This window comes from Anser cygnoides, chromosome 2, assembly GCF_040182565.1.
Source record: "Anser cygnoides isolate HZ-2024a breed goose chromosome 2, Taihu_goose_T2T_genome, whole genome shotgun sequence".
Classification (NCBI taxonomy): domain Eukaryota; kingdom Metazoa; phylum Chordata; class Aves; order Anseriformes; family Anatidae; genus Anser; species Anser cygnoides.
Genome location: NC_089874.1, coordinates 122348683 through 122372960, shown reverse-complemented (window position 1 = coordinate 122372960; position 24278 = coordinate 122348683). Strand labels below are relative to the sequence as shown.

The 24278-nt window shown below is 35.5% G+C and overlaps 1 protein-coding gene across 1 annotated transcript in view; it reads right to left on the bottom strand.

The window, feature by feature from the left end:
• RP1 (RP1 axonemal microtubule associated) overlaps positions 1 to 24278 on the bottom strand; it is a 221968-nt gene that overhangs the window by 133550 nt on the left and 64140 nt on the right. The window contains 10 exon segments of the mRNA XM_048072444.2: positions 423 to 577; positions 3146 to 3297; positions 3516 to 3648; positions 5776 to 5865; positions 9142 to 9344; positions 14235 to 14366; positions 16074 to 16251; positions 18156 to 18368; positions 19012 to 19185; positions 22168 to 22271. Coding sequence (XP_047928401.2) covers positions 423 to 577; positions 3146 to 3297; positions 3516 to 3648; positions 5776 to 5865; positions 9142 to 9344; positions 14235 to 14366; positions 16074 to 16251; positions 18156 to 18368; positions 19012 to 19185; positions 22168 to 22271 — 1534 coding nt within the window.

Below are 24278 nucleotides of genomic sequence, written 5' to 3'. Positions count from 1 at the left end.
TGTTTCTCTGTGCTCCCTCCATTTCCCTCAAATGATGCACATACCCATGAGATAGACGACAAAACTGAAAACTTAGACCCTTTTTGTGTGCTTTATCTTTTCTTCCTGAATAGGTAAGGCATGCTTATAGCACTGATCCTCGTATAATAAGGCTACACTGTATAATCTAGTCACCATGACCCATGAACATATAACCATGAGATCTAAGAATTTAATCTTTGATATCAACCATAGCCTATGAACTCAAGCAACTTATTCTGGAGCAACACATTTTGTGGTTTTTATACAACTGCACAATAATCCAAATCTGTTTTTTCTGGAAAATACTCATTTAGTACATTTGTTGGTATCATACTGTTATTGAAACCATAGATATCCTCAGAAATCTATCTTATATTTAAGATAATTCTTGTAAAAGCTACCTTTCGCAATTGAAAACATATTCCAAGTTGTTCTCAGCTTCTCTGACAATGACTTTATCACAGTACCAATACTGGGACTTAGAATTAGCCTCACAGCGCAACAGCACCTTCTGCAGTTTTCCAAGAGATACAGCTTCCACTTCAAAAGCATTGACCTAGGACACAGAGGAGATGGCATTCCATAACTTGCAAAACATTAATAAAGTCTGGAAGCAACAGTATTTTAAAAGCCTGATGTAACCCTTAACAGTGGCTCAAGATTCCTATTGATTTTACTGGTAGCTGGACTGTATCAAAGGGGTTGTATCCAAAAAGTCAAGTCTTTTGATTATGCATCAGACTAAGTGAGAAAACACAACTAAAATCAGAATGTAATAATAATCCCAAATACTTTTTTTCACCCATCATACAAAATGCTGCCTACTGCCCTTCACTATTATTCCAGTACCTCACTGTTTACCACAATTCTTCTCTAGGTAAGAACCAGTTCAGGCAATTATTTCCTTTGTTAAAGTTTATTTAAAATACGGACATTCTCATCCTTTGCTCTTTGTGGTCTCACCTCCTCTATTTACATTCTATTTTGCCTGAAGAAACTGAAGTCTGACATGTCACTGTTAATCGTTTAGACATGTGCTTACTGTTGGCAAAGACTGTTTTAATAGGAGCATGAAGTTGATCAGGTGAAAGGTTCAGGTTGGTAACTTTTTGTCATGGTAAAAAGCATATAGCTTTTTCTCCCTCCTTGTAACTGTCCAGATCACACTCTTCAGTAAAAGGAAAATGAAGGAAAGAACTACATTGGAAAATTCATGTCTGTAAAATTCTCAGTCCTTAGCAAATGGCAGAATTAAGATTGCCTGTGCAACTTTACTTCTTCCTTGTGTATACATGATATATGATCGCAAACTATCCTTTCTGAAGGATGCCATGCAACAATCCAACAACAACAACAAACATGCAACAATCCAACAACACACACCATCTCTTCTGCCCTGAAAGACTGTTATGACAGATGGGGCCCAAAGTCATGGATTAAATAAATTCAGACATGTTAGAGGGATTGCCTGTAGACTAAGGGAATTATATGTGTATATACATCAAAAGTCAAGAAAGGTGGTGATTAATTGGGATGTACTGGAAAGTGTGGAACCTGAGCATGGTGTAGGTGGTATGGAATAAAGGGTAGATATTGTCCCGATTTCAACTGAGATAGAGTTAGCTTTCTTCCTAGTAGCTGATATGATGCTGCATTTTGTATTTTTGATGAAAACTGTTGATAACAGACTGATGATTTAGTTGTTGCAGAGCAGTGCCTACACAGAGCCAAGGGCTTTTCAGCTTCCCATGCTGCCCTGCCAGTGAGGAGGCTGGGGGTGCACCAGAAGCGGACAATAGCCAGGACAGCTGGCCCAGGCTGGCCAGAGGGATGTCCCATACTGGATGTCCCAGCTATAAAAACTGGGGGAGTTGGCCAGCAGGGTGGCAGCTGCTTGGGGTCTGCCTGGGCATCAATCAGAAGGTAGTGAGCAACTGCATTGCACATCACTTGTTTTGTATATTCCTTTATCATAATAATTATTTTCCCTTACTTTTCCGCTGTGTTAAAATGTCTTTATCTCAACCCATGAGGTTTTTTGGGTTTTGTGCCCTGATTCTCTCCCCCTTCGTTGTGGGGAGTAAATAAATGGCTGTGTGGTGCTGAGCTCCTTGACAGTTTAAACCAAAACAATCATGTTGTTCAAGTCAGCATTCAGCCGCCTTTGTCACAAAATGATATATCCCAGGCCCTGCTCTACCTCCCCCTACAATCCACTGTCTTGTTCACCCATTTCTATAACAAACTGTACTTTGAACCAGCCCCTTATTCCACTGATAAAAAATATGTTGAATTTTCCATCAGATCAGCTAGAATAATCCCCTAGACAACTCCATTTAAATTCTGAATTTCAATTTGAATAAAACTTCATACCTAATGCACTAGTAATGATGTAAAATACATATTCTAAAACAGTACATATACCTCTGGAGTTTTCCAATGGGTTATTACTAGTATTTTATATACTGCCTTTTGTTTTGTTTTTGTTCATCTAAGAGCCTCATGCCATTTGTTAGATATGCAAGTGTTAATCCTCAATAGCTCACAAATGAAGTACCAGGCTTGTATCTTAGAAGGTCATAAGAAGGCCACCAGCAGAGCGAAGATTAAGCCCAGTAGTTCCTGACATTCAACCATACGCTACTGCAGAAAATCAGGATGATATATATATATATTACTTATGGAGGAGATCAGATGTAATTGAATGATGAAATAACTTCAAAACTGCCTTGCATTAATCTCAATACTATACTAATATGTGTTAAAAGAAGTACATAGCCAGCAGTTTACTAAGATCTGAAATCATGGAATGATTTCTGTGCACTCATTTGTAGCCAGCCATAACTCATTATACCTTGACAGAAAATATTTTATATTCACAGAAAGCTCTTCTCATTAGCTTCCAGGGGTTTCTTAATATAATTTTTCTTCCCCTTTACCTGCCTGTGGTTTTACTCATTCATTTATTCCTGGGTTCATAACATCTGATTTTCCTTAGTTGCTAAACCTCTGTTGAACATGTGAGGTGCTAAGTCCCTGATCTTTTTTATTAGGAACTTTTTAAGATCAATTAAAATTACTTAATTATGTTTACACAGCTAAGCAAATTCTTCTAAAGACTTACCTTTCCTCTCCGAAATTTCACTGGTATACCAGATTTACGCAGAAGTCTTAGACCAGAATCTCCTCTTTTTCCATAGATACACAGATAAACAGCAGAATCTGTATCAGCTTGCTCCAAGTCACCAGTGTAGACATAAACATGGTATAAAACAACTTCCGAACATAACCAAAAGAAAAATATGTTAAGTATGATTGCAAAATATGATTTGCAATTAATTTGCTGGAGTATATTCTCCCAAACTCAGTCTAACTATCTGTTTTTAAGATTGCTAAGACCACGTTTATGGATATACAGCAGATGGAGTATAATTCAGATGACATTAATACTGAAAACCAAGTAACCAATATATATGTAACTGTGCAATACATACTTGGATAGATAGGTTTTCCAGCTTCCACTACTGGAAGTTCAAAGACAAAATCTCTGTCAACACTATTCTTTGACAACCATGTGTTTGCTGGAAAATTCAGAGTTTTCTTACTCATCAGATGTTGCAGTGTCACCTAAGGAAGAAGCAGTTTAACTATGACTCAGTTCACTCTCTTCAGTGTTTTGCTTCTCAACAACAAAACAGTTTCTTTAACTCTTCTATCTCAGACAAAAATAATGTGATCAGTAAATATGACACACAAAATTGCAGTATGAAAACATTTTCATTTTAACTGCTACTTTACTTATAACTAGAGAGGATCTTTATTCACATCTTTTTTATCTCAGCTGAAATTGCCAGCCTCTATTCTTTAAAAATGCCCTACACTTTAAAATTATCTTATTCTTGGAACAAACAAATCTATAATTGAAATTCTTTTTTTTTTTTCCTTTACAAATGTCATCAGTTCTGATTTCTGTCAATGGACCACGTCTATGTAACACTGTTTGGAGTGGTGAAGCCTGAAAACATTCTAGTAAGTGAGGATAGGTGAGACTGAGCTTTTGGAAGTTGTGGAAAGATTGATACATTTTTAAATTAAAATGGTAACAGGATGAAACTCATCATCTATATCTTCCTGAATTTTGCCAAGGAGAGGATACTTTGGCAAGGAGAGGATGTGTTGAAATATTAAATCAATTCATGTTGTATTTGGCTTTTTTTACACCAGAACAAAAGAAAGTCTGAGTACCAGCATCTTCTATCTATTCTTCTGAAGAATTTAAATTCTCAAGTTATTAGCCATGGTACATCATGATAGCTGTCCTACTTGTTTCCTATAACTGAAGCAGTGTTTCTTTTTCTTTCATGGCAGCAGTTTTTGTTGGTCTTGAATTATAATAGTGTATACTGCAGTTTTTCCACAGGTCTTCACAAGCAAAAGGAAATAAGTAGCAGAAAATTGTCACTCTGCTGTTCTGTTCTGAATGTGGATATAGCATGCATAACATTTGTGAACAAAATTATGAAAACATGTATTTACATTCAGATTCTAATACTTTGGAAATTGGGACAATATATGCCTTTATCTCACTTTTCCAATAAAATATTATTTTAACTAAAATGAACACTTCTTTTAGCACCAAAACATTCATTTATTCTAACGTGAAATACTTTTGCAGCAGTGATCCTTAGTCTGTAATGTTTATTGGCAGAGCTCCCCCTGCTGATTCATAACAATAGCAAATATTAACTGCTTTGTCAGAAAACGCAGCTTTCAACGTAATTTGTTTCTTCCTGTGAAAAGAAATACTTGAAATCACAGTGTTACCCTTTGAAATTTGGACCAAGATGTTAAAGAAATATTCTGTAACCACCAGAATGGAAAGCAGGACTCCTGCAGCCATTTGAGCAACAGAAATATTTATATTTGCATTCAGTTTTGGTGCAGTTAGAGTTTTCAGTAAATGTCAAAATCTGTTATTACTCTGTAATTCTGGTTGTCTAAATTGGACTGAGATTATGTCTTATGGATACAAAATAAGAAATGGGAGATGAATACTTATCTGTAATCATGAAAGAAATTATGCATGGATGTCAGCGTTAGGAAGAATTTAGAATGAGTTTAATCTGGCAAATATGCCTGAATATCATGAGAAAAATAGAGTTAAAACAGAAGCAGAAAAGAAAAAATAATTCTAAATTTAAAAGATCGTGGGTTTTTTGTGTTTTTTTTTTTTTGTTTGGTTTTTGTTTTTGTTTTGTTTTGTTTTTGTGTTTTTTGTTTTTTGTTTTCTCCCTGAAAATTGTTATAATTATGAGCTATGTTTGGGCCAGTTAGAACCAGCCTCCTCTTCAGCAAACTTTCTTCACTCTTTGCATGCAGTTTTCATGGAATAATTGCTTCTCCATCATTTTCAATTTTTCGTAGCTTGAATTTATAGTTAGGATCTCCCTAGCAAACACTGAGGAATACAGGCGAGCTTTTACAAAGCAAAACTTCATAGAAGCCATCAATACACTAAAATTTACATCTGCAAGCTCCATAAGTTAAGAATAATTTCAAAAAAAGTCCAGAAATTCAGTTCAGGCGACTTACTGCATCAATAGTTTTGTCATCCTAGCAGCCTATGACAAAGCAATAAGCATGTATCACAACCATCATTTTTTGATTCATGAAGCTAAAGCTTTATGGAGAGATAGGGTTTTAGTTCATATAAAAAATAATAAAGCAAAAAAGAATTTATCATAAAAATCTTACACTCTGTAAATTCCACTCTGACTGCTCATTTGGTAATTCATCGAGTTCAATTCTTATCTTGTAGATATTCCCAACGCTTTTTATTTTAACCTGAAATAAAACCAGAACAATACAACATATGACTACACAAAAATTGTATATAACATAATTTAAGTTTGTGCAGTAGAGGCTGCATGCTGATTAAGGAAGGCCATACCTTGCAAAATAGCACTGTATCTAATTAATGATTAAGAGATACTTCAGTCTCCTACACACATGGAAAAAGAGGCATCCCAATGGCAAGCATATGCCTAGGTATTCTATGCTTAGAACTATTACAGCTGTGAATCTTGGGGGAAAAAAATAAAAATTGTATTTTCTATCATCACATGTGAAATGACTCAAAAATTCAGTTCTCATTATGCACAAAAAACATTTGCCCTGTATTTCCGTATTTTTCCATGCCTTCAATTTGGCCCATATTTCCAGAAGAAAAAGAAAAAAAAAAAATAGTTACCTCACATGTGAAAAAGGATACATAAAAATGCATGGTTTATCTTTGCATGGTTCCAGATTTCTCTGAACCACTGTAGTATCTAAGTGTATAAAAACAGCACACATTTGACCATCAGATTCAGATTACATAATCCAGAAAAGAGACAGCTTGCAATTTGTCTAGGCAGATTTCTGTCTGAGCTCTAGTTTGACCAGATTTTAGCCTAATGAAATCAAGATATTTGCAGGGAAAATGATTTGGCGGATAATTAAACTCAAAGTTTGAAGATTTAAAAAAAGTTGGTAAGAGCCACTCATGAGAGAATAAATGTGAAAGTAAATCCATTAAATTACAGGCCACAAATTTTTCCATAATGCAGCACAGCAAAATGATCATAAACCCTGGTATGTGAAAGTAAGGGATAAAAAGCTTTTGGAGCCCTTGAAGAATAAGTTCTCAAAAGCTAGCAGAACATCTGCAAAACTTGGAAAGCCACTAATACTATTTTTGTTTTCTGACTCTCTGTGATTTGCACATATGCAATTTCTTTGCACTTTCAAAGTGCATTCTAGTGCTCTTACTTATGAGAGCTACTCCATGAAGTCTTGTTCTACCGCACTTTTCTGGAGTTTATTTGAAATCTAACCATTACTTAAACTGAACACAAGTTTTTAGATCATTTGTAATGAACTTCTAGGAAAGAAAAAGTAAAAGCATTATCATATTATCTTCAAGTAATAATTCTATTAATAAAAGCTTGGCAACATCCTATTCCATTCAATTGTTTATACAAAAAGAAGCTATTTACATTGTTCCAATGGTTTAGGAAATTTGCATTGTTCTGTGGAGTCAGATTCTCATATCCTTGCTCATGTTCCTTAATATTTCTTTATATGTGTAGACTTATTAACTGGGTAACTGGGAGACTTTTGGATTAGAGAAGTAATCAAGTAAATCAAACAAACTAGCCCCCTTCTCAAGTAATGTGAGATACCATCTCCCTCACAGAGCTGTTGTTCACTGAATATACATTACTGTCATGTTTTCTGCGTATTCTAATCAATCCTTCTTTAGACTATTTGGTTAACAGTTATATATTCGTTTCAAATATCAATACAAAACATAAATGCATTGGGCTTTGTCAAATTGCAAAGAATGACTTCTGCCTAAAACAAGCAGAGATTTCTCAGGAAAAAAAAACTTATATCCTTCTTGACATTTTGCACATGCACAGTCTTAAAAAGGATCAAACAGGCAGTGACTACTCATATGGGTAAGGTGAGAGAAGGAAGGCCACATACGAAGGGTTTTCACTTATTAAAATAGTTCTACTTGAATTTTTCATAGTTGTGCATACTGCTGATAAAGTAAAAGGTTAAAGAAAACTGACTCCAAATTGCCCAACTACCACAGGCTCTTGGTAGCTGTTTTGTTCCAAGAACTGCTGGCCAGAGCTATGATTGAGCTGATTACTTAAATAGTAAAATTTAGTATCTTTTGTTCTAGAAAATATAAGTAAAAATATATCCAGCTCAAGGATGCAAATAGCAAAAATATAATCCTTTAAAAGTATTGCATTCCTATCCGCATTTCAAGACTTATCATGCTAAACAAGTACAGGATAAAGTTTAAAGTAAAAATGGGGGGGGGGGGGGGAAGAAGGAACATTTACTCTTTTTTTAATTATTTTTTTTTTTTTTACCTTTTATTCTTTTTTTTTTTTCCTGCAGACTAAAGATTAAAAAGCACTTTGGTGCCATTTGCTGTTTAATGCCTGAACATAATAGTGTCGGTGTGATGCAAAAAAATACAGTAGGAGCCCCAGGTACTGTTAAAAAGATTCTGCTGTCTCACAAGATCATTATCCAGAGCACACAGCTATAATGTGCAATGTCTATTTCAGAGAAGAGAAACTGGTCCATCTCTTTAAAATGTATGGATTAACACTGTAAACATGCTATTACCCAATGCTTCTCATGAATTATTCAATAATTAAGAGAACAGGATTCCCCGTGGATCATAATATATAGCTCACATGCTTAAAAAATGAACATTACAGTCAGTTAGCTTCCTGTCTATGCCTTATTCATAGAGATTATTATTAATATTGACAGTAAAATTTTTGATTTGCGCCAAGATTGCATTAGAAGAGTGCAGAAAAAAAATTACACAAAATATGAAAAGTATAACATCTGCATCAGTTATCTGAAGACAGTGATGTGTCACATGCTTCTCAGACAGAAAGATTTACACAAAACAGAAATTTTAGCCCCTTTGTTAATTTCTTCTCAGCATATCTAGAAATAATCTTCCTATTAAAATAGAGGTGGGATTATTCTTAAATAATAGCAAAAGTTTTTTTTTTTTTAATGACATGATAACAGGTAGTTTATTGGTCTCTCAGTAATTTCATTGGTAAATCTTCTAGTATTCCAGCTATTTATAATATGGTGGCTGAAAAATGGCTCAGTTTTCTTCCTTAATTGAACTAACTCCACGATATCCATTTTATAGTATGCTTTGAAAACTGTACACAAGAACATTTCATTACTAAAGGTAACTAAATGATACACAAGCCTCACATCACATGTGATTTGTTTATGTGTGGATAGTTTCTGAAGCTAGTTTCAAATCAATGGCCTTAGAGAAATCAATTTACTCCTGCCATTGTCCTATTCTGACTACTATATCTGGTAGAGGGAGTTAAAAGAAATAATATTTCTTTCAGTGCTAACTATATGCACCAAGCTGATTCAATGCAGAATTCACAGAGATTAGATAGAGATTTATTTTATGCAGTAAACATAACAGAAAAACACTTCTTTTCACGTGACAGAATAGTCTTTGGAAAGGTACACAGTAAAATAATGTTCTTAGCCTTCATTAGCTACCTGAAATTCATCCTCCTGCCTGGGAAGAAACAGCTGCTTCCTGTTGTCCTTGCCAAGAGTTATTGGTCCAAATGCTCCTCTGTCTCCATATATCCAGAGAGTGACATTTACTTGAGTTCCTGCATTTCCTGTCATCATTGACACTTTCCATTCATCAGCTGAAGGAGGGGGACACTCACCACCTTGGGGATTTCTCATTTCCTCTGTGAAATACAGAACATTAGTGGGAGATGAAAATCGACATGAAACTGCCAGTCACTGCTGTAACTTCAGCACATAAGGAGACCATAACAGAGAGGGGATTGTATTTTTTCATTGCAAGTAAGATAGTCTGAAAAGGTTGATTTATGTTTCTTGTCTGCACCAAAATGTACTGATTGGGTAAGGTACAACACTCAACTGGAAAAGAACAAGTCTCCCTCATCCTATTCTTTATATGTATTCTGGTTTAAAGTAAAGATGTTGTGATGTAGAATTATGGCCATTAGATTAACATTTCTGGGTCCTTACATTTAGAAATGAGTAGAATTATGTGCAAATGTTCTTCCAATGTCTTGTGTTGGGAGATTATAAACAGAAACATGTCCAAAAGTAGAGACAATTTTAATTTCAAATCAAAAAAAAATGGTTTAGGAATTTAACTTTCTTCAAGTTAAGTATTAAATACTGTAAAGTACTAAAAAAAAAAAGCACAGTATATCCTTGCCAACCATACTTAAGTATACAGTGTCTGTGTTTGGGCTGAGGGAGTTTCTGCATAAATGAGACAACAGCAGTGCAGTACCACTTTATGAGCACAATTCACAGCTTTAGTGACTGAACAAATATAATTTCAGGAAACATATTTAACTTGAGAATAGCACCTAGTGATCTTTTGCATACCCTTTAGATTAAAAAAAGAGTATATGTGCAGAGATGTCAAATGACAACACTGAAGTATGAAAAAGTAGACGCTCATGGGGTGAAGGAAATTAATTTTGAGTATTTTAGTCAAAGTGGAGTTTGCAAACATCAGATATCTGGAACAGTAATTTTCAATAATGGCACCACTATAAAGTCACCTCTACACACTCCTCTCCAGGAAGTCTTCTCCAAAACAGGGAGCTCTTGCCCTCCAATACTTATAATCTGTTCTGACACAAGAGGTAGATTTAAGCCCTGAGTTTGAAAAGATGAACCAACATTCGCATATATACTGTGTCCTTCAAGGATTCCTAAACAGTTCTTCATTTGGCCTTTTCATATGGCTGCAAAGAGAATATGCTAACTATAATGGATGATAGTAATATATAGTAATACATACAGTTAATATGTTAACTATAATCTGCACTGCAGATTAATTTTCTTTTGTATCCCATAACTCATTCCTCATCTGTTAAGTGGCTTTCTATGAACCAAGCTTTTTGAGGCCAGAGGCTCTAAATGTATAAATTCACTTAGGATATTGTGGAATTCATAAAAGCCACTGATACTGATTTGTTGAAGAATTCCCAGTGCATCACTATGCATGTCCCTGCTTCACTACATGTTTTGCTATCAGAGCCCTTTGGTTTTTTTATTTGCTTGATTAAAATGCTGTACTGGCTCTGGCTGGGATTTTCTTTTTTTTTTTTTTTTCTTTTTTTTTCTTTTTTTCCTGAGATAAACACAGTTTAATAAGTGAAGGGAAAAAAATCTAACACAAAAAACAAGTGACGCAAAAGCAATCACTCACCACCAGTGCACCTATACTCAGTCAGTCCCCAAGGAACAACTATTTTGGAAAAAAATCCTCCCCAGTTTTTATGGCTGAGCATGACATTGTTTGTTATGAACTACCCCTTTGGTCAGTTCAGGTCAGCTGTCCTGGATGTGTCCTCTCCCAGCCTCTTACCCACTCCTAGACTGCTCATTGGTGGGGCAGAGTAAGAAACAGTGGAGGCTTCAGTGCTGTGCAAGCATTGCTCAGAAATATATAAAGCATTGGTGTGTAACCAACAATGACAACATCAGTCTGAAATACAGAAAACAGAGCCCATCCCAGCCAAACTCACTACAAACACTAAACAAAAAAAAAGCTATGCCTATGGCAAAGACTTGTAAAATTCACTGGAGTATACTTTGTTGTTAGGGATAAAACAAAAGTTTGAAGACAAAATGGAAAGCCAATTTGAATCCTTGGGACTTGCTTCTTACAAAACATTTATGAGCAACAGATTCTTCATGGCGTATGGCTTTCAGTAACTGAAGTAGAAACTAAAGCAAACTAGTTGCTTTGGTACAATAAATATTTTTGAGAATTTGACTGTTTAACACTCTTCAAGTAACACTACTTTCTGTAATTTGAGTTTTCTAGTTCCTACACTGTAACTCTGAAAACACCACATCCTACTCTTCAGGTGTAAGTTGTGACCCACAGGTATTCCCCAGCAAACAGATGAAAAGTATCATGAAATGCACAGGCAGTCAAGAAGCATAAGGAATCCCAGGCTGCTCTGTATACTAAGTGCGTATATATAGCCCAAGTACGTATATATATATATATATATAATAGCCCGAGTTCCATACTTGGGCTATTGTTACACAGAGTACCTACTGCAAGCACAAACTACTACTTCCTGAAAACAATTATAATGCACGAACAATTCACAAACTTGGAATGTTTTTTGCCTTGTAATTTACTGGCACTCTTACAAATGGAAATCAGTCACATTGATTTGCTACAGGCTAAAAATATTCCAATCTGAAAAGAAGATTTGATGGTTACTCTGGATTAGTTATGGGATTTTATACACTTCATGGCACTGTGATATAATTCCATTGCGACAAAAATTCATTCTGATAGCCCTTCATGAGAATGCTGGAGAAGTCACAATCCTTCCCACAGTTTCATAAAAATTACTTTGCTGTTTTATTTATTTATCCCAAATCTCAAACAAAATGAGAGTGATTTGGTCCCAAAATACCACATGATTGAGAGATGCTTTTGAAATAAAGCATCAGAAAAATGAGTTTATAGAGCAGAGGCTTACGTATTGATGTATTTTATTGCACTCTTGTGTATCATCATTTCCAATGTAAAACTAATGGAAATGATGATCAGACTTTATTTGTGTCTTATTTAGCTTTGTAAATAAAATGTGTTAAAATTATTAGTAACTAACAGTATTCCAGACATATGGGAAAGGAGCATGCAGGGTATAGAAATCATTCCTCAGACACACAATTTGTTAATGCTGAACCACAAAGTTGTTCTCAGTGTCACAGACTGTGTTTACCTTGTAGAAGCTAATGGCATCTCTCTCCTTACTTTGACTAGCGTATGCACTCTCATGTTTCACTATTGAAATTTAAGCATGACTTCAGAAACAAAAGGAACAAGCAAAGGGGAAATCCACAATACCAAGTCATTTGGGACCTGTAAGGTCCAGTCTTGCTCACTGGTTGATACAGAACATGACACAAGTCTATATTGTCAGTAGGGCTCTTGATTTTGTGTATGATAGCAGATTTAAAAATCTTTGAGTTCAGTTTTTCATGTCTTCTACTTCATCTCCTCCATTCCTAGCCTTTCTGTGATCTTCTAATCGTGTGTATATATATATATATATATATATATATACGCTTTCTGTTCTCACTTGGGCAGTACTTTAGATCAGTCTGCAGTCTATAATGTGGTCCCACTTCATTTTAGCTGATATGTTTCTGACTGTCACTCTAATCCTCTGTTCTATGATCTATTAAGTGAATGATGGTATGTCCCAGCATCTCTGTAGGGTACAAGTGTCTTGAAGAACAGAGAACTGACATTGCAACAATAGAAGTCCATACTGCTGTAGCACAGTTTTCTGTTTGTTTAATCCTAAACCAATTATTATTTGTGAAAACAACAACCAAGAAATAGCTATTAGCTAGCAAATGCTGTCATAAAGAAGGTGGCCTGGTCAGCCTAACAGCTAATCTGTCCTGAGCTTGAATAGTATGTCTACTGCTGGATTGCATAGTAACTACAAACATCACCGTTTTCTGAATGTCAATTCTATAAAAAAGTAAATGAGTATTTAATGAATATCAATTAAAAATTTGAAGGCGCACCCCAAACATCGTAGTCAGTTAACCTTTAAAGTACTCTAAGTGAAAATATCTTACAAAATATGAGCATTTTCTTTGAAAGGTAGAGTGACTGATATTTCTACTAATTTTGAATAAGCAGAGTCCACATGTATGAGTGTCAGAAATACTTCTAAAAAAGTGCTATAGACTTTACCTAACCAATTTTATGGTTGATATCACTTCTTTGTACCTGACTCTAAAAACATCCTACTTTTTTGATAACAGGTTTGATGGTTTGTGAATTTGTTGCCATGAGTTTTAAATTCAGCATATCACACTATGTGATGACAACCCACAACATTTTGGGAACGCTTTGTGACACAATAATACAGCATGAGGTCTGATAGACTGGAAGCTGAAGATAGTTGTTTTGAGCTAAAAATAGAAACAACACTGTCAGAAATAATCCATACTTGTGTTTGAATTTGAGCATAATGTTTTGTTTCAACTGAATTTATTTAAAATACTTCCCAGTATTATACCCTATGAACAATTATTCCATACTTGGTGTCTGATTCACATTGACAAACTCATCAGATACAGTTTGAAATAGCAGTCTGAACATTATTTAAGTATTCTTAACTTCCTCAACATAGATATAAAGCTAGCATGAAGCACACCAAAATCTTACTCTTTCCCCCAGTGAATTATAAAGCAGAAAATGTAAGTGAGAGAAATATTCTATTGCTTTCAGTGAGATTTGGATTGTGCTCTTTATGATATCGGCCTCTTAATTTCCACAGAAATAGTCCTTATGATAGATGATCATGAATTTGAAAAACAGTAATGTGGAAATCCTCAACAATTACATGCTGATTGTTACCTAATCAATGAACCACATTCCAATGCCCTTTTGAAAAACAGTAACTGGTAATGTGTTCGTGTTGCATATATGCATAAGTCAACGGTCTAGAAAAGCTGAGATAAGTAACTGAAAACATACACGGAAGGACAACATACTAAAATGTTGTATCAAAACTAGTTTGTTAACTATTACTTACTTGAGGGTGGAAAAGTTGAGGGGGTTTGAGATACTTGCTTCTGGGCTTTTGCTGGTTGGCGTTCAGATTCTCTGAAGCCTTTCTTTTCCTGATTGGGTGCTGCAGATGTTCCCATAGGCTTTTCCCGGCCAACTGAAACAATCAAATGTAAATTCTGTCACTAGCTACAAATCATTTGCTTTTTCTGCTCTGAAGCTTCCCACATTTTCAGTGACAAACAGTAATAATAGATCTCTCAATTGTTCAACACAATAGACACCAAAGTCTTTTCTCTGTGTAGCGCAGAGCCACTAGTAATAGGCTTTTGTTGTTAGCAGCATGCTGCAAGAAGTAGAAAAATTATGATGTAGCAATCCATTTACTGATTTGAAAATCTAAGTAGCAATTTAACATAGATACATGAATGAAATGACCTACTGAAATGTAGTTTTCCACAAGATCAGCTTCTCCATTCCCCCAATATTTCCTTTCCTAAGAGTAAGAATGCTGAAAGAAAAACTGCTAGAGGCCATTTCTGATAATATGAAATAGCAAACAGACAAATCTTGGTTGCTCTAATAGAAAATATTAGCTCCTGCTGCCTTCCTTTTACTGAGTAACAAGGATTTGGAAGAACTCATGCCTGTAACAAAGTAACAGTTGGCTTTATTTTAATAGCATCAGTAAGCCCTGCTTTGTTGAGAATTTCCATTGAAAACCTGCACTTCCAAAAAGGTAACAAAGAAAACCCCTTTCCTTTTGTCTACAAGGACACAGTGACTGAAATATTCTTGTCACCTTGCAGCAAGTAGGGACTGAACGGTAAGGATGCCATTACAGTGACTTTGATAATGCTTCTTTATATCTTGGTGACAATATACATAAAACAGAATTAGTAATAAGACAGGTTGTATGTTACTTTCTCTTTGCTGATCAAAGCATTCAAGATGAACTTGTTCTGCTTGTGTCTTGGAAAAATCTGAAAGAATTCTGAATTTTGAACTGATGTCCAGTTTAACAGTTTCATTAGATGTTTAATTTCTTGATCTCTGTGGCTTTGCCCACCAGATAAGTATATAAAATTAATAAAAAAAGATAGTATTTCCACTGTTTTCTACAGTTATAATCCCAGCCAGCTGGCTATGAATTGTTCACCAAATTAAACACATTTTTCTCCTGAAGGAGATGGGACAAAGTGGTCCAGAGTGTGACAGGGCTCTTTTCTGAGCCCTAGCTAGTCAAGTAGAAGAGGTCAGTCTAGTAAACAAGCCTTTTGCCTGCAAATAGCTCTCAAATTTGACTATGGGATAAAAGAATCACATAATCAATATACTAGTCAGGGACAGTACATGTATTAGCACCATTAAAGAAGAAATGATACTGAACACTGCCAAGAGTACCCTACTTGTTTAGGGCATAAGGACATTTTGTAAGTCTACATAATGCATTTTGTAAGTCTTCTGTTTTCCCTATAAAAACAGGAAAGAGTGATATAACTGACAGCAAGACAGTATCTCCCAGGCTTCCATAAACTTTGGCCAGAATGGGGAATAGACCCAGGAAGTCAACTCCATTTCTATCTTGTCACCTGTTTTGACTCTCATGCTCAAAAGATTATTTGTTCAGTTAAAAAAAAAAAAAATTCTTCTGCATCACTTACTGCTATAAAAGGAAAGAAATGAAGCAAAATTAACTAGCTACATGGGAGACAATGTGTAATACAATAGACTTTTCATCTTTAAAATTACTAAAACACAACAAGGAAAATAGTCTAAATAAGCTTTTATGCTTTTGTTTTGAATTTTGTCAGTCAGAAACAGTAACCACTAAGGAAAAACAGAATATCAAGAAACCACATACATTTGATGATCTGTGGGTAGAAAAAAATGTTGTTCTCTCCAATGTTAATGACTGGCTTAGTCTGACCATCTGGTAGGAGACCAACATACATCCCTTTATTTCGCACTGATTCTAGACTTACAGATCCAGCTTCCAAATTTTTCTCAATTTTAAAATGACAGTATTCATCACCCGTGCCCTAAGAAATTGAAAAAAAGAAACATAAATTCAATAATTACATTGATATATATAGGCAAACTGGATGTTTCTTAAGACTTAAATGTTACTATCTTCTAATGACAATTCAGATTAAGTTTAGGTACTTCACAGTGTGCTGCACTATTACACACACACACATATCCTGCATCTTGGCTCTGTTTAGTCGTTTGTGACCAAAAAGACCAAGCACATAATTCAAGTAAGTGAAAGAACACATATGAAAGTACTCTGAATCATGTGAGGATTTAGGCAAAGTCTAGGATAGATTCAAAGGAATTTCCCACTTAATCAGCTTTTAGAGGGTTAGGGAATGTGAAAATATCCATTTCAGACAAAAGAGGATATGTGTATGAATTTATACATAGTGCAGATTTGCTAATCCTACACGATAAAACATTTATCAAATATATTTTTCTTTTCACAAACTACTACTACCACTCACTCTTAACATTTTTTCTGCATTTTATAGCATTTACATTAATTTTAAAGCCTTAGTCAATCAAAACCTCAGATTTCTCCAAGGATCAGGCTCTTAACAATGATAAGTGGGTATGTTTGTGGATTTGAAAGTACTGTGCACACAAACACAGCTATCACTGTAACAGGGGCTAAGGCACTATGATTCAACAAATTTTCAGAATATGAAAACCTTACTGGACAATAAACAGGAACAGACTATAAAAATTCCAGTTTAATGTGTCTCAGAAAGAGCATTCTCTCTCATATATTACAATTTTAACTTCAAAATAAAACTTCAAACTGCTAGAGAGAAACTTGTAGGCTGTACATGAAAAACTCCTCTTCATCCATTGGTGAGGACGCTGCTAAAAATGTACAATATTCAGAAAGCCTATATCCAAAATGTGGATCAAATATTCTGATCTCTAATTGGAATATATTTGATTCAATGGCAAAACTCTCATGGATCTCAGATCTGAGTAAGTAAACAGCTCTATTTCACACTCACTTGGGTTAAACATCCAAATAAAAATTAGGAGTAATTTTGAGAATTTTCACTCATTTTAACACAACCACATTGCAAAAAGTTAGCTCTGCATGAAGTTGTTTAAATCTTACTCATTAGTAGTTTTTTTTTTTTAAATCATCAATTTATTTAGATTAAATACCAGTTTAAACCCCTCAACATGTTTGTATTCTGTCACATTCAAAACAGTTATATCAGTTCTTATCAGCAAACTGACACAGGATTAATAAACACCAAGTCTAATGAGTCTTAATTATTATTTAATAATGTTCCTCTCTCTGTTTTTGTTTTCTCCTCTCTCAAGTGTAAATATGCATTAAAGTCCAATTAGGTGGACAATATTATTGGTCCAAGAATTAGAATATTTTAGCCATCCTCCAAACCTAGTTCTATTCCTCCATATACAGCCTACTTATAAGTGGTGAGGTATTTCAAGAAAAATCTGCATGGCTGGTTGACAAAATAATAATTAAAAAAAAATCAGGTTCTTAGTTTCAGTCAAAATAGAATCATTCAGTTAAAGTTAGGATGCCAATATCACTCCAACATCTTCTAAAACAAACTCCCACCAGTATAAAAGTTTAAAATAATGGAATTAATACAACAGAATCTTGACAGAGTCATCAGTCATCAAGCAACAAATAAATTTTAACTACATACACATTCTCAATATTTTAAGATATAATCATATTTTCACAATTAAGTGCAAAAGGGACCTGATAGCTTTTATTGCTATATTTTTCTGTCTTTCCTTAGAAAATGAAGGAAAAGATCTGAAAAATCTTAAATCCAAACAATACTTCCACCACATTTTTATCCAAGCAATTAAAAATTATTTTCTCTTATCATTAACAATCTAATCAAATTATCTGCAGAGGAAAATGCAAAGAACTGCTTACTGTTCCATTACACTGGCCATCTTTGATCTTCAGGTACATTCTTGGGTTTCTCACACTTTCAAACATGCAGACTCCAGAGCCGATTTTATGTACTTTCCAGTAGGATTCCTGCTGCTGCTGACCTGTTCCACTGCAGCTCCCATCAGGTCTGAGGGACAGAGCCTGGCAGAGATTTGTGTTGAGCAGAATGATGGCACCATGATGAAACACACCCTTCAGATGAGAGATAAGAAGCCCTTTATCAATAGCACAGCTTTTCTCCACGTTTATCTTTGATATTGATACTGTTCACAGAGGTTATTTTAAGCACTTTTTCATGTATTCCCATGTATAAAACATAAGAGAATGTCCAAAGTAATTCAAGCATACATCCGACCTTTGTATACTTGCTGCATTCTGCGCAGACACCAACCTGAACAGTAGAAACCTTTCACTGCTCTGCAGCTTCCCTGCTTTTTGTCTTTCAGAAGCACAGCATAACGTTCAGAGCACAAGTAGTGTGGCAAGCTAAGGAACTTGTTCTCTTTTCAAATTGAGTAATTTCCCATGCAAGCCCTCCTGTATGTACCTACCTTCCTACTTTTAGAAGGTTTTCTAAAGATTTTGGAGTGACATCTTTTCTTTCTCTGTTGCAGCCCACCCTGTTTGCATATACCAGCTACAGTATCGTCATCGTTTGCCCCAGGAGAGCAGTAAAGGAAAACTTCCAGTGACGCCTAGTAAACTGTAGTTTAGCTCCACCTGGTGGGCGAGGATCACTCTTTCAGCCTGCAATCCTCAAATCTGATTAGACGTGATCTACTTTTGTAACAGTAAATTTTAGAAAAGTCTTCTTAATTTCTCTCCCCCATCTTACCTTGACATGCACAACAAATTCTCTGGACAGTCCAGCATATCCTGTTGTGTCATCAGCTACTTTGCCTTGAAGATTGAACGTAACTGTGTGACCTGGGTTCCTGGCTGACTCAAGAATGGCAGAACCATTTGGTTGAAGGTGAACACGGAGCTCACAGCAAGTCTTGTCTTTGCTCTAACATAAACAAAGTAGTAATAATAAGTTATATGAACTATTAAACATGGTAAAATCCAAAACAGAGAGGATCATGATATAGTTTCTGCTTATTTTGAGTTTCCACAATACTATTACTCTAGTCTTAAAATGTCTTCCTATTTTCCAGATTCACAGTCCTAATACCGAAGTCTAAAATTGTGGACTCTGTTGCATTTCAAATCACGGAAACAGTTCACCTTAAAATGACACAAATCTGAAACTAACATGAAAGATACCTGGATATCTCAACTGGAGACAGAGTTAGAGTAACAGCCAACAGACTTGGCAAAGATGGATGGAATGTAACACTGACAGGAAATGAACTAGTTTAACTATCTGCTACCCTCATTTGCAGGATGGTTCCAAATAACGTTTGTCCTCATCAGTCTATATTGATCTCACAGAAAACAGTTAAAGAAATAAGATTTATATGAAAGAGCAAAGCAACAAAAATATCCACGCTTATCTTCTGAGATTTGCAGACTGTGATCCCACTGGATGAAAGATACAATATACAGAATATGTATTTAAATATTTTATCAACTCCATCATCATTCTTATTTTTAAATAAAACTAGGATTTTAATAAATGTAAAAATTCTAATAATCTGCCCAATAATTTCAAAGACTTCTGGCTTAGAGTCATAGAACCATTCAGGCTGGAAAAGACCTCTAAGATCATCTTGTCCAACCTTTAACCTAGAACTGAAAAGTCCACCACTAAACCGTGCTACTAAGTCCTACATCTACACATTTCTTGAAGACCTCCAGGGATGGTGACTCAACCACTTCCCTGGGCAGCCTATTCCAATGCTGCACTACTCTTTCAGTAAAGAAATTTCTTCTAATATTCAACCTACCCCTCTTTGCCCCTGGTGCAACTTGAGGACATTTCCCCGCATCTTATCACTTGGTCCCCTTATCTTATCACTTGCTTACATGATCTCACAATTTTTCAAAAGTCAGAACAAATGAATTGAAAGTAGCCCTGCTGATAAGGACTTTAGGATACTGGTGGATGGAAAACTTGGCATGAGTCAGCAACACGCACTTGCAGCCCAGAAAGCCAACCATTTCCTGGGGTGAATCAAAAGAAGTGTGGCCATCAGGGCAAGGGACATGATTGTCCCCCTCTGCTCTGCCCTTGTGAGACCCTACCTGCACTACTGCATTCAGCTCTGGGGCCCCCAGCACAAGGACATGGACCTGTTGGAGAGAGTCCAGAGGAGGGCAAAAGGGATGATCAGAAGGCTGGAGCAACTCTCCTATGATGACACACTGAGAGAACTGGGGCTGTTCAGCCTAGAGAAGAGAAGGCTCCAGGGAGACCTTGTTGTGGCCTTCCAATTTTTAAAGGAGTCCTACAAAAAAGGTAGGAAGACACTCTTCCCATCAGGGAGTGTAGTGATAGGACAAGTGGTAACAGCTTTAAAACAAACAAACAAACAAAAACAAACAAACAAACAAAAAGAGGTTAGATTTAGACTAAACTTTAGGAAGAAATTCTTCACTATGAGGGTGGTGAGGCACTGGCACAGGTGGCCCAGAGAAGCTGTGGATGCCCCATCCCTGGAACTGTTCAAGGTCAGGCTGGATGGGGCTTTGGGCAACCTGATCTAGTGGGAGGTGTCCCTGCCCATGGCAGGGGGAGCATGGAACTAGGTGATCTTTAAAGAGTCTTTCCAACTCAAATCATTCTATGAATTGGTATTTTTAAGACTTCAGATAATCAAACTTTCTAGAGAAAATTTTCACTATCTTCTGAAGCTTCATACTCAGAAAAACTTGTCTATCAGACTCAATCTACTTTCAAATGTAAAGGAAAAAAAATGATGGATTTTAAAAGTGGTTGTGAGCCAGCATACCATCAAAGTGTAATTAAAAGCATATTGTAAGGTCAACTGTAAATTTTGTATTGACATTTTGCTTTACTTTAACCTATCATTATTCGAAGGACATCAAAAGAGGTTTAAAATAACATTTCTCCCATTCTTTGAGAAGAGGAACATCTTGCACAACTAAAAACAAGAAAATGGAAATCTAGATTTTCAATAGGCTGCTCAAACTCAAAATATGTCAGCAGCAAAGCAGAAAAGAGAAAGCTTGAATTTGTGTCTAATTAATGCTCTCTTTGTAGTAAGACACTGCAAATGTGACAGACTGCAAGGATCCCCCTGTATCAGAATTACAGTAATGAACAGGAACACTAAAAAGTCCTGCAAGGAGGTCTGGCAGTTTGTCTAGCAGCTTGTCTGGCAGCCTGATGCCATTCCCACTGAGAAATCTAACTCTATTGAGAGTTCTCTATTCCCTCTAATGCTAATGCAAATCATGTAAGAAAGGAATGGGACCAGCTTTGACTATGCGATTATTCCCTAAATAAATAAAGGGAAGAACTAGAAAAAGAGAAACAGTTTCTTCCCTCATCAGTAGAAGAGTTTAATCAGAAAGAACTAAATTCTACAGCTCAGTGTGCTTGCTTGCATACTGCAAGTGCTGAGAAAGAAAGGCAATAGTAAGAATATGAAGATGGAACAAACAAACCTGGAATATTTCAATTTGCTTATGACATACAGGTTATTTAGAAAAAGACAAAAAAGGAAAAATGTACATTTAAAATCAGCATTAGAACTGATACTTACACAAAAAGAGGAGATACTAGGGTATTCTACATACCTTGGCAGCATGGGACAAGCAGATATCAATTGCACCTTGGAATGGTCAGATATTCCTGTACCAAGTCATTTATGCTATGAAAAATATCCATCCAAGAATAAAAAGAAAACTGAGAAAACAAAGCCCTACATCTAAATTTGCCTATCCATTTGTAATTTCCTGGGTTCAGTTCTGCACTTCTTAGCTCCTTATCTGGCTGCATGATTACGTGTTAGATTAAAAACAACGCTATTTTTAATCGATGAAATATTATTACAAAGCAGAAATCAGTAACAGCATTTCCTACCTTTCCAGTTGCATAGCCATTAACAAGAGCAAGAGCAAGATGTGGTATCTGATGACTGCTGAATATGCATATATTTCCCCTTTTGACAATTACATCAAAATGACCTAAGAGTTAAATGAAAAAAAAAATGATAGGAGTATGAAAGTATATTAATTCATACTTCTATTTAATTACAATCAGTGATTTATCATTTTAAATTATATTATCTCAACAGTTTGACCTCTCCAATCTGTGAATTCCCCTCCTTATTCCTTTTGGAGAGGGTATCTCGAGACAATTATCTAATTCTCTGCCTTAAGGAAAAATCGCTAAGAGCTAATGATAGGGAACAAATTTCTCTTGATCAGCACATATGTTTACAAAAAAAATCTGTAAAAAAGAATTGAAGACTACAGTATAATGAACTGGACTATAGCAGCAAATTACATGGTAAATAGCAGATCATCCAAGAAACATAAAGCTCTCATATAGGAAAGCAGAATTCATTTTCTATATATTCATACTAGAATTTTTAATGCAAATCTTGCAGCACAGTTCATGGCTTCTAAAATTTTAAATCTGACCAATATTCTAAGCAATTGCCTCTTATAGCTACAAAATACTGATGAAAGTTAAAGTAGTGCCATTTTTATTGTTCCCAGCAGCAACAGACTATTGTTTTAAACCGATCTACCAGTACATTGTGTTGCCCTGTTTGCAAGCTGCATCTGTCTCTGGTGGACTCCTGGAGTGTCCACAACATAATATTTTCAGGGTGTCTTCAGGATTACGAGAACTATATAGCCAGAGATCATTGTGCCCATTGGGAAGATGTCAGAAGTTGTAAAACACAAATGTATATTCCAGCCCTCGGAGCAAGACAGGGATGACACATAGCTAACACAATGGGTCTCTCTGCTTTCAGATAGAGATAAAGCTTCTTGAGAAATTAAAAAACCTTGAATTAAATCATCACCTAATACAATTTGCCATCAGCATAGTGAAGGGCTTTAAATTATATTGCTTTAGATCTGCTGAAGACAAATAAACAGTTCTACCAGTAACTGAAACATGAAGTTTTCCATTAGGAAAGATAAGTACATAGCTTATGCTGGAGGACTCCAAAGCGTGCACAAAGAAGCAGTTGAAAATTTAATGAAAATTTAGACAACAGCTCCCAAGAGAGCACTTATGGACTTCTGTTGTACATGACTATCCTAGCCACTCTGTAGATTACTGTTCATTTAAGTAACATATAAATCTGAAAGAAATTGTGAGAGAAAAGTGTTGTTCTGGTGGCAGAAGACCTGCATGGTAGGTGCTTTCATTCATTTTGTACTAGTGTTCTTTTTGTACTCTGAACTATAAAAATAGGAATAGTTATTCCCAGGTGACTACGTCTTTTCCTCTTATATTATGGCAACTTTATAATATTGTTCAGAAAAATCAAGCCCTTTTTTATTACTAGTTTAATTTCTAAGTTTTACTAAGTCCTTTGGGAGGCTGCAGATCATACTATTATTTTTTCTGACTTCCAGTAGTCATTGCAGATAGGAGATTTGAGTTATTCAGTGTCTGAATCACCAAATACTTTGAACTAAAGGATCCAAAATGATAACTAATAAAAATAGCTTTACTACAACAGAGTAACTAACACCCACTTGCAATGTTTGTAATATTACTGGTCTCCTATGTTATACATCTGAGTTTTCTGGTGCAGCTTTTCTGAGGTGTATTTATAGGCTACACAAAGAAGTATTTCCCTGCTGTCCATGTAGCCTTTGGTGTGTCCTGCAAAATTCTGTTCTACCACTTCCAAAAGCATGCATGTAAGGTCACTAGGAATATGTGAGAAAGGCTGAGCAACTCCACTATCGTGAAAATTTAAAAAATAAAGTAAAAAAAGTGTGCCTAATATGATACTAGCTATAATAAGTGCTAGTAACATGGTAAGATCGAAGCTGATAAAGAAGAGGAACTGGAAGAATGACATTAAAATCAATGACAAGGATGAAACAAAACAATACACATATACATACAGTCCCCATGAATAAAATATACCTAGAAAGTTGAACTTATTAGCTTGGATGGATCTAAGATTATGGCTTATGTCTGTGTTTGCCATGGCATTT